Source organism: Ictidomys tridecemlineatus, chromosome 1 (assembly GCF_052094955.1).
Source record: "Ictidomys tridecemlineatus isolate mIctTri1 chromosome 1, mIctTri1.hap1, whole genome shotgun sequence".
Taxonomy (NCBI): domain Eukaryota; kingdom Metazoa; phylum Chordata; class Mammalia; order Rodentia; family Sciuridae; genus Ictidomys; species Ictidomys tridecemlineatus.
In genome coordinates, this window is record NC_135477.1 from 24,206,846 (window position 1) to 24,219,000 (window position 12,155).

General features: G+C 34.2%; 1 protein-coding gene across 4 annotated transcripts in view; it reads left to right on the top strand.

Annotated features, from left to right (window-relative positions):
* The window catches only part of Nt5c2 (5'-nucleotidase, cytosolic II), a 133,858-nt gene that overhangs the window by 68,739 nt on the left and 52,964 nt on the right, over positions 1 to 12,155 (top strand). Inside the window, exon 1 of one of the 4 annotated variants that reach the window (XM_013362091.4) lies at positions 480 to 556. The exons of 2 other annotated variants lie outside the window; for them this stretch is intronic. In XM_013362091.4, coding sequence (XP_013217545.1) covers positions 495 to 556 — 62 coding nt within the window. In that variant the 5' untranslated portion in view covers positions 480 to 494. Of the gene's footprint in view, positions 1 to 479; positions 557 to 3,337; positions 3,424 to 12,155 lie in introns of those variants that run through there. One more of the 4 variants, XM_021731833.3, reaches the window with a different exon arrangement.

Sequence of the window (12,155 nt, forward strand, 5' to 3'; positions counted from 1 at the left end):
AGTCCATTTGTATTCTGTTTCTAAGATTTTTTTTTTAAAGACAATTATTTGAGTTGGTAATTTGCCACTGATTAAATTAGGCAGTCCATGATGAATCTGTACATTGTATGTGATAGTTTCAAATTTTCTTTTAGAAGCAGCTAAATATTCTTAGTTAAGTAAATGAATATCTAACAGCTTTTTTTCTTGATTAATATTAGTCTTCTAAATTAATGGTCATGTGTCATTATTAAGAAATTAACCTTCAGAATGTATGACTGTTGTTCCTCCTTCATTTCCTTATTATGGTTGTTCAGTTTTCAAAACTTGAGTGTAATCATCAGGCCAAACCCTTCATTGGAATATGTTTTGCTATATAGTAGAAGATAGTCTGAGCTGCTTAGTCACCTAAAGGAGGCAGGTTAGAAAATTATTTCTTTAATGGTTCTGTGTTTAACATCTAGAAGCTGGTAGTGGTCAATACAGATCAGAATTTGTATTTACCAAATCCAAGAATGGAAAAATTAGATTTTTCATCAGCTCTTCACATTGACTGTTCCCATGATGCTGAAATCAGGTATTTGATTTTTACTTTTTTAAAGTTCTGATTCTAATACAACCAGCTTTCTCTAAGGCAGTGAATTGATTTTTTTTTTTTCCTTAATGAACATAGCTAATGAATTCAGCAATGGTTTTTATTATGTTGAGCTGAAATTTGATAAATAATTAGGCTTATGAATTTCTTGCTAACCAATCTTTTGCCTTATTTTAAAATATATTACGATCACTTTAAACTTTTTAAGACATTTGTATATTTGTGTGAAATTTGTATGTTTATTTGAATTGATTGAAATTTAGGCCTCCAAACTCATAGCAATCTTTATTTAAACCTGTTGAACTATAGTTTCTTCTCAAATTTATTATATGTATTTAAGGAATAAAAGTAAATTTGTTTATATATATAAAATAATTTTTGTAATACCTATATACAGATTGATATACTAGTAGATTTAAAAATGTTTATAAAGACTGTTTTTTTAAAACCTCAAATTAATAGCATGTATCAGGTTACATGCAGACAGAAATGCCAGGTCATGAGATAATTTTTGATTTCTTTCTCTCATAAATACTGAAGGATATCATATGAATATTGTTCAGTTTTTCTAAAAAAATTGATACATATTTTGGGGGATACAGTCATAATTAGATACATGCATAGGATATGCAATGCAATAGGGATAATTAGCATTTGTGTCTTCTTCAACAATTAATTCTTTGTGTTGGGAGCCTTAGCACTCTCTCCTGTAGTCTTTTGTGAAATATAAACTTGTAAACTATAGTCGCCCTACTTTGCTATAGAATGCTAGAACTTATTCCTTTTATGTAAGTCTATTTTGGTACCTGTTATCCATCCTCTATACACCCTCCCCCTACCCTTCCTAGCTTCTAGTGACCACTATTCTTCTCTTTCCTTCTTTGAGGTCAACATTTTTAGCTTGCACTTGTGAGTGAGAGGGTACAGTATTTATCTTTTTGTGCCTGGTCAGCCATTTAGCTTTTTAATTGTCATCAATAAGGCTGACTTAACTGTCATTTTAGTATGATATCAAATATTCAAATGAGTAAATTATTAAAATTTCGGTAGCCATTTTATAAGTTGAAAAATCACATGGAACAACTAGATCCTCAGGAATGCTAGGGAGTCATGTTCTTTCTTTGTTTCTTTATTTTTTTAGTTTTAGGTTGACATAATATCTTTATTTTATATTAATGTGGTGCTGAGGATCAAACCCAGTGCCTCACACATACTAGATGAGCACAAGCACTTTACCTCTGAGCCACAACCCCAGCCCCTCATATTTTTAAAATAATCCACAGATGGAGGATGACCTATTAGAATAAGAGTGAGGTAGAACAGCAAAGTATTGTTAAATTTTTTTTTGTCACTATATCATTCTACTGCCTTGATTATTGTTTCCACATTCCTAAGGAATGTCAGGTGAAGACTCAGAAACTAATAAGGTTTTTTTGGTGATCAGAATAATCCTATTCTGAGCTGCTGGCGAGATTTGGATTTTTAAAAAAGAGTTATACCAGTGAGAGTAATGGCTAACAATCCAGTTGCTTTTCCTGTTCCCCCACTCCTAAGTTATAGTAATTCTTTGAGTGCTTGTGTATGACAGACAACAATCCTATCATATGTTATTTCTTTTCCATAGATGGAAAATCAGAGTTTACAGATAAGTAATTTATCTCCAGTTCCAGAAAGTGGAGGAATTGGAATTTAAACCTTTTTTCTGGCTCTGTTTCTCTTTCCATTATGTCATATGCTCTTCTGAATAAAGCTGAAAATAATTTTACTTTGAATGTACAGCATGTAATAGTGTTTTAATTATTTGATGACTAACTTAAACATCTTAATAATTACAGAAAACTTTATGGTAAGATAATGTTTAAAGAGATAATTAGGTAATGTTTAAAGAGATAAAGGGTTTCTTAAAATTTAAGTAGTATTTCCTTAAGTACACCTTATGTTTTGTTTTTAATTTGAATCACCACTAGGATTTATTTGCCATCTGAGTATTCTTAGACTTTAGCCTACTTGTTTACATTTCTTCTCCTGTTGTTGTGTAATCCCTATGCATTATATTGGTTAGGAGGCAGGAATGTTGCAGATGTTTGTTTGTTTGTTTTTTTCCAAGCTTCAGCTTGCTCTGAGATTTGAAATACATACTTTAGAGCGTTCTTGATTTATCCCCCATATGCCAAAGATATGTAGCTATCTTTTCACATGAGCTGAGAATTTCAGGCAATTGAGTTTTCCCTAAGAGCAGTTAATAAAATTAGAAAAAAAGACCTCAGTGTGGAAATAGTTTCATCCTGTAATGTGATCAGCACATAAATACTTCCTTTTCTTGTAGTTCACATTGTTCATTTTCTAAGGGAGGAAATAACTAATAATTAAAACATTAAATTATTTTAACATACATACCCCCCCCAATAAACTGAAAATGATTGTGACTGACTAGGGCTGTTTGATTCTGTGACACATTGTGTACTGTTGGAGGGCCTCATTAGGGGGTAAATTTGCTTTTTCTGGGTTTGCCAGTAACAATTACTATTTTTCACAGGAACTTGCCATTTGTATTGTCTCTTTCCTTAACTGGACAATCTTAAACAGTTCAGACCATTAGTTATTTTTCCTGGTCTTCATTTTTTTTTTCTATTAGTAGGATTTCAAGTATTTAAAGCTGAGAATATTGGTCACAGAGATATTGCCTTGTTAGGGTTCGGCATTGTGCCCGAATTTGTTGGGCCTCTCAGGGCCTGAGTTCTCTGTGCTCTAACAAATGAGCTACAGTTCTCAAGAGATCAGTGGAGCTTGTTTGTTGATCCTGTATTCTTATTCCGAGGAAGTAGATCTTTAAGAATGTCTAAGGAAGGGTAAGTGAGTTTATTTTTCTTTCTCATTTTCTCAGTGAAGAGCTGTCATGTCATCTGAGTGAACTGGAAAATTAATAAGCAATGCTGCCAATCTGAGAATGGGGTGGAGGCAGAGATTGAAAGAAATTCAACCCAAAAGCTTATAAGTGGCTCATGTGTAATCTGTTGTAAACCTATTGCTGATTTTAGAGACAGCATTGAGGATGGGTAATCTTAATAGGAATTTAGTAAGATAAAAGTACCCTTTTTATCCTATTGTAAGCTCATTTTGCTTTTTTTTTTTATTTTTTTAAATCTGTTTTTGAAGCATGGAAGCAGACAGTGGTGGTTTACCTAAGAATTGAGTGAAGTTGAAAAATTTGAAGGCATCTTAAAACAAATTTTTCTTTTAGGAAATGTGAAAGATTGAGCGAAAATCAACCTATGATTTTGTTTCTGGGAAGTGTAGGCAAAAAATAATTTAAAGTAGAATTCCCTGTTTCTTTTTACTTGATAATACAAAATAGTTCTGTAAGGTATTTATATAATTTCATCTTGTGAGTCTGAATTATTATGATTTTCCTTTTTGACCACTATAATAAGTTAATGAATTCATACTGTAGATTATTTCATGTCTAGGATTAAAGCACAACTAGACCTGGTTAATTTTAGAGAGACATTCTCTTTGGTTAAGTAGGACAGAAATATCTCAAAAGAATTTTTAAAATTACAGTAAAATTTTAATTTTTATTTTGTCAGAGCTTTTCTTTCTTTGATTCTTTTGTTGTGTAAGAAGTTCTGAAATGGTTCCAGAGCTTATGATTTATTTTAATCAAATAATGTATTGATTATGGGCAAATAAAACTGGCCCACTTTTACTGCTTATTATCGAATAGGAGAACAATCAAGGTATTCATAATTTTGTATTATTATTAGACATCTCAACAATTTTGTGGCTTCTCAAATTATGAAAGGACTGTATAATTTTGGTTTTTATGTTTTGGTTATAAATCTATAGTTGCTAAATAGTTTTTATGATAGGAATTGTCACAGATGCTGCATATTTGTCAGTCTTGTATATGGTTGTTTGTAAAGCTAATTTATAGATTTAAGATGAACTATATTTCTCAATGAAGTTAAAATTCCTGGGAAGTAATTAGTGCTAATTTTACACTATAATAAATAAAGTATGTCAAAATTGTGTTGTTAGATCTGTAGAAACCAAAAGATACTAAAAAGGCTGAGATATTCTTTTATCTGTAGGGTCCCATTGGCAATTCCTTTATTATCTGAATAATCATCAAGTACATTTGAAGTACATGGATTACATAAATGAAATGAATTAACTTTAATTCTTTAGAATAGGGACTGGGGATATAGCTCAGTTGGTAGTGTGTGCTTGCCTTGTATGCACAGGCCCTGGGTTTGATCCCCAGCACCACGTACCAAAAAAAAAAAAAAAAAAAAAAAGAAGAAGAAAAGTGAATGAATAAATTTTGTGCTATGGGATGAAAAGAATTTTTACATTTACTGTTTTTAAATGTGGACATTTTGTAGTCTTATTATTTCATATCTATGAGATTCCTTCAAAGTAATAGGAAGAGATTGTTACTAGAGTTAAGTCATCAAGGACTATACAGGCATGTCTTGCATAATTATGTTTTGGTCATTGACAGACTACATATCTGATAGTGGTCCCACAAGATGATAGTGATGTTGTAGTCATCATAAGACCCAATGCTTTACTCAGTTTTTTTTTTTTTGTGAAGCTGGAATAGATTAACCAACTTTGATGCCCATAAAATATAGCATATATAATTATGTGTAGTACATAATACTTGGTAATGATAATAAGCAATTATAATACTGGTTTATATGAATGTGATGGTGCATGCCTGTAATTCCAGCTACTAGGGAGGCTAATGTAGGATGACTGCATGTTTGAGGGCCAGCCTTGTGAATTTATTAAGACCTTGTATCAAAAATAAAGAAGGACTGTGGATGTAGCTCATGGTAGAGTGTTTGCCTAGTATGTATAAGGCCCTTGAGGATTCCCAGTATTGAAAGAAAAAAAAAAGTGACATGATTGGTGATGACCTGTTTCATCTAGATTTGTGTAAGTATGTTCTATGATGTTCACATGATGGTGAGATCATCTAATGTTTCTCAGACTGTGTCCCATTGTCAAGTAGTGCAGAACTTTACTTGAGCCTTATGTAAACCTAGTATTAGTGAAAAGATAGACATAAAGATCATGAAACCAAATATGGATCTATATATACACACACACACACACACACACACACACACACACACACACACACGCACACACGTGCATATGCTTTTTTCAGCAGTGAAGCTAAGGCAGTTTAGTAGTAAGATATTAGTGTTTTAAACAATCCCTACATAAAAATAACACAAATGGATCATAGACCTAAATGTCATCTTTTCACCTTGAATTTGGTTAAGATTTTTTAGATAAAGCATCTAAAAGACAAAATTGATAAGTTGAGTTGGCTTTCATAAACAAATAAAAATGTTACTTTGAAAAGACACTAAAAAGGAAAGTAAAAGGCAAATCACAGTCCTGGAGAAAATATTCTTAATATTTTGAGAGGAAAAAATATATAAAATATAATTTGGGGTGGCTACTGGGGATTGAACCTAGGGGTACTTAACCATTGAGCCACATCTCCAGCCCTTTTTATTTTAATTTTGAGACAGGGTCTCATTAAGTTGGTGAGGCTTGCTAAGTTGCTGATCTTGAACTTGAGATCCTCCTGCCTCAGCCTCCCCAGTCACCGGGATCACAGGTGTGCACCACCATACCCAGCATGTGCGAACTCTCGCTCTCTCTCTCTCTCTCTTTCTCTCTCTCTCTCTCTCTCTCTCTCTCTCTCTTTCTTTCTCTCTCTCTCTCTCTCTCTTTCTCTCTCTCTCTCTCTCTATTTATCTATATTTTTTTGATAAAGGTCTTTTATCCAAAATATATGACGAACTCTTATTATAACATAATAATAAGACAACCAGTTTAAAATGGCAAAAATATTTGAATAGCTATTTTCTTTTTTTGGGTGACAGGGATGCTTGACCACTGAGCCACATCCTCAGGCCTTTTTATTTTTTATTTTGAGACAGTTTCACTAAGTTGCTTAGGGCCTTAATAAGTTACTGAGACTAGCTTTGAACTTGAAATTCTCCTGCCTCAGCATGGCTTCTAGCTTGAACAGATATTTCACAAAAGAAGGTTTGGTAAATCCATTAGCACTGAAAAAGTACTCTTATCATTAGTCATCAGGGAAACAGATAAAAACTACAATGAGATACCACCACCACATGCATTAGAATAATTAAAATTAAAAACACTGACTGCGGTGGGTGGGTAACTCTTGCCTAGCCTGTATGAAGACTTGGGTTCCATCTCTAGCATTGAAAAAAAAAAAAAGAAAAAGAAAAAGAAAAATAATAAAAATAGATGGATGTGGTGGCACATGCCTATAACCCAGTGACTTGGGAGGCTGAGACAGGAGTATCACAAATTTGAGGCCAGCCTCAACAACTTATCAAGACCCTTTGCAGCTTAGTTAGATCCTGTCTCAAAATAAGAAAATAAAAGGTACTGGGATGTATGTAGCTCAGTGGTAAAAGCACCTTGGGTTCAATCCCTAGTATCCTCCAAAATTAATAAAAATTAAATTAACCCATTCTGATAGTGTGAAGCATCAGGAATTCCCATGCATTGGTATGGAGAATGCAAAGACTTTGGGCAGTGGTGTTTTTTTTGCATTTAAAAAAATTATATATTTTTTTAGTTGTAGATGGGAACAATATCTGTATTTTTTTTTAACTTATTTTTATGTGGTTCTAAGGATCGAACCCAGGGCCTCAACATATGCAAGGCAAGTGCTTACCCTGAGCTACAACCCCAGCCCTTGGCAGTATTTTTTTTTTTTTATGTTTTTTAGTTGGACACAATACCTTTCTGTATTTATTTATTTATTTATTTATATGGTGCTGAGGTTCAAACCCAGTGCCTCACAAGTGATAGGTGTGTGCTCTACCACTGAGCTACAGCCCCAGCCCTTGGCAGTATTTTTTAAGTTAAATATACACTTACTCTATATGACCTGAGGGTTCTTTTGTATATTTACCCAAGAGAAATGAAGGCATATGTCCACAATGATTGTGATTATTCGTAGCAGCATTATTTATAATTGTCAAAACCTGGAAGCAATCCAAATATCTATTAACTGGGTAGATAAACAAATTATGGTATATATATATATGTGTGTGTGTGTGTGTGTGTGTGTGTGTGTGTGTGTGTGTGTGTGTATATACAGAAATGTATATGCACATACATGTAGACACTACCTACGTACATAAACATAGTGGAATACTCAGAATTATGATACATGCAGCAATATGGATGAATCTCACAAGTACTAATGCTAAGTTAAAAAAAAACATATAAGTACATAATGTTTGAGTCCATTTACATGAATACTATAGTGACAGGAGGCAGAAATCGAGTCAGGCATGATGGTACACACCTATAATCTCAGCATTTTGGGAGATTGAGGCAGAAAGAACACAAGTTCAAGGCCAACCTGGGTAAATTAACAAGAACCCATCTCAAAAGAAAAATTTTTAGCAGAGGGCCAGGGAATGTAGCTTAGTGGTAGCACTCCTGAACATCTCCTGTACTAGAGGTGTGTGATGGGGAAGCAAAGATTAATAGTTCCTTAGGACCGGGGATTGGAGGCCTTATCACATAAAGACATGAAAGAATTTTTAGTATTGAAGGAAATATTCTACATGTTGATTGTGGTAGTTGTTACATGAATGTATACTTTTGTCGAAACTCACCAAACTTTACTGGTCAAATCAATGAATTTTATTTATTTGACTCATTAATTTTTATCTTTATTTATTTCTGCAGTAGGGTCTCACTGTGTTGCCTAGTCTGACTTCACACTCCTGGGCTCAAGCAAATCTCCTATCTCAGCCTCCTGAGTAGTTGGTATTGCAGGTGTATGCCATCTTGTCCAGCTACTTTTATTTATTTTAATGGGCAGATTATGACTCAATAAAGTTAAGGGAATAAGACTTCAGGAGTTCTTCAATTTACTGACTTAAATAAAAAGTTTGATTATTCATCATGTAAGTGAATATCTTTGGGAAAATATGGGCACTCCTAGGGTGTGTAATGTGATATGCAACATTCAATCAATGTCATAATTCAAGTAATCTAGAGTTTTTAGAAATATTTTTGTGTGCATTGTGGGGACCAAAGCCAGGGCCATGTATATGCTAGGCAAGTGCTCTACTACAGGGATATATCTCTAGCCCTAGAATGTTTTTATTAATAGAGCTGATGTTCTTTTGGTAAAAGGCCAAAATGAATTTTATTATTTTTATTTTAAATTCTAGGTTTTGACATTTCTCCCATTGTAGGCATGCAGTGTACTTGTTAATTTGGGTGTATGCTTACATGGATAATTATATTTCCTTTAATTTCTGTCACACAAAATTCAATCTTATGCTACAGTTAATAAATTATCCTCTATATACTAGTCTTTCACAAATTGAAGGAAAAAAAAGTGAGAAATAGTGGAAAATAGAGAAAAGTGATTGGAAAATTCTATATTTAATTAGACTGAGGTTTTAGAATAGTAAACATTTTCAGATGTTCTGATATCATCTCTAGTTTATCCCTTAATGTGTGTATTAGTTCTTATTTGTTAGTGTTCTGTTTAATTTTTTTCATTTCATTTTATTTTGTTTAGTACCAGGGTTTGAATGCAGTGAGGCTCTACCACTGAACTATATCCCAGCCTTTTAAAAAAAAATTTGAGTCAGGGTCTCACTAAGTTGCCTAGGATGGCCTTGAATTTGCAATCCTCCTGCCTCAGTCTCCCAAATAGCTGAACTGAATAGCATGTACCATTGTACCTGGCTAGTCTCTTATTCACTATCATCCTGTTTCTATTATGACAATTTCTTCATTTGGAATGAAGAAATTTTAATTTTAATTGAACCCAGAGGTGCTTTACTATTTTTTTTTTTTTTAATATACCAACCCTTTTTATTTTGAGACCAGGTCTCATTAAGTTGTTGAGACTGGCCTTGAATTTTAATCCTCCTGTGTTGCTGGTATTATAAGTGTATACCACCACACCCAGCTCTTCTTTCTTTCTTTTTTTTCTAAGTATACCAGAGTTTTATTTAACTGAATACTGCTTAAAGTAAGTGAATTGGGAATTATAAATCTATTGACTATATTGAGATATAACTTTTAACAATATCACTGTTGTTCTTGTATTCCCAGATATGAATAAATATCCTTTTCCCTAATTAATACAAAGGAATGTAAAATATTTTTAAAGTTCTAAAATGAGCCCTCTTATAAACCATCATAAAGTTCTTCTTTCTTGTTTGATTCTATCATAGTAGAGATTGCATGAGCTGTCTATCACTAAGCTACATCCCTAATCCTTTACTCCCTCCCTTCCTTTTTCCTCCCTTCCTTTTTCTCTTTCTTTTCTTCCTTTCCTTTCCTTTCCTTTCTTTTCCTTTCCTTTCCTTTCCTTTCCTTTCCTTTCCTTTCCTTTCCTTTCCTTTCCTTTCCTTTCCTTTCTTTCTTTCTTTCCTTTTTCCTTTTTCTTCTTTATTTCTCTCCCTCTCTTCCTTCCTTTCTTTCTTTCCCGCCTGCCTGCCTGCCTGCCAGCCTGCCTTCCTGTTTTGCTAAATTCCCCAGACTAACCATGAAATTTTGATCTGCCTGCCTTGGCCTACTGAGTCCCTGATATTATAGGCACGTGCCAAAGGTACTCAGCATATTTTATCTTTTTTTTTTTTAATTTTTTTTTGTAGTTGTACACAATAACTTTATTTATTTATTTATTTATTTTTATGTGGTGCTGAGGATCGAACCCAGGCCCTTGCACGTGCGAGGCGAGTGTTCTACCGCTGAGCCAAAACCCCAGCCCATATTTTATCATTTTTAAAGCTACACATTGTTTTTATACTTAAACATCTCTGAAATTGGGTTGTGTCTAGCAATATACCATCTAGAATTCAAGTTGAATTCTTCTTGACAGGATTTACTTTTGCTTCTTTCAGTCATTGGAAATAGTGTCAGTTTTCCTGGTAGTGTAAATTCAGACCACAATGTACAAGAGGTACCTATTCAAATTCCTGGAAGTTTTTCTGTAAGGGTAAAATTTCTAAGCTGTTTCTAAACCGCAAAGCCTGAGTTAAAGTGTAAAAGACCAGGCATTGTAAAGTTTCCAAGCTGCAGGACCTGAGTTAAAAAGTGAAGGACCAGGTATTGTTAAAATCCTCTGTTAGGACAATACCCGAACTGCCCAGTAAATATTCCCACTGACTCCCTGGTTGTCTAATAACCTGGGACTCTGTGTAGTTTGTCACGTAGTCCTTTAAGCCCTAAAACCAATCAGTTTGAATGTGTACCCCGCTTAGAAGTGACCAATCACCCCTGCCCAGCCTGTTCCCACCAATGAATGTACTAATCATGTCTCAGAGTTGTTGTTCAATTTTCCGGTGCCTCATGATGATTTGTTCTGATGTATGCAAAGCCCCCCGCCCTCCCCAAAAAATGTACTTAAGCTCTGCTTGACCTCTGCTCTGGGCTCTTGGCTGCTCTCCTTTCTTGAGTGGGCACGGAGCCCCAGCATGCTGGTTCAATAAATCCCCTTCTGCCAATTGCATGAAGCCAGTCTCTTGTGGTCTCTTTCTCCGACGCTTTGCCGGACCCTTACATTTCCTGCTATCTGGGATTCAGTGTCAAGGCTGAGATGTATGCATTTCTTTGTGGACTTCTTCTGTGTTGCAGATGTATTTCAATTTTATCCCTGTCTTTGATATAATAGCTTTATGTGGAATCTCCTACTAATGCTTTGTGACTTTTCTTGGTTACTCTGCTCCCTTATTTATATACAGCATGGGTAAGTTTTAGAGTTGTTGGCATCTTTCATCTAAATTATCTTAAATTTTGTTCTGTATATGCTTTCATACTGACTTTTCTCTGGAACTTTTAAATATGAGTAAAATGGGTATAATTAGTTCATGTTTTATCTTATAAATGATGATTGCTGTTCAGACTTTAAAAGCATAGGCTGCTGTTCTGGCTCCCACTGTACAAAATCCTCTTTGAGAATGTTCTTCAGAGAAAAAGTTAAATTAGTAAGAAGTTACTGTCTAGAATTAATGAAAATAAAAACAAATGCAACTAAATTATTTGTTTTTATAATCTCTTCCAAATTCTCTAGTGTTTTTATACCTATGGTATTAAAGCTTTCAACTTTTTTTGGTGGGGGGGCAGGTACTGGGGATTGAACTCCAGGACACTGGACCACTGAGCCACATCCCCAGCTCTATTTTATATTTTATTTAGAGACAGGGTCTCAATGAGTTGCTTAGAGCCTCACCTTTTCTAAGGTTGGCATTGAACTCAAGATCCTCCTTCCTTAGCCTCCCGAGCCACTCAGATTACAGGTATGCACCACTGCACCTGACTTAAACTTTCAATTTTATTTATTTAAAAAAAAATTTTTTAGTTGTAGAAGGACACAGTACCTTTATTTTTATTTATTTATTTTTATATGGTGCTGAGGATCAAACCCAGTGCCCCTCACACATTCTAGGCAAGCGCTCTACTATTATGCCACAATCCCAGCTCCTAAACTTTGAATCTTTAAGAATCCATTTTATGAAGTTCTTACCTAGAACAT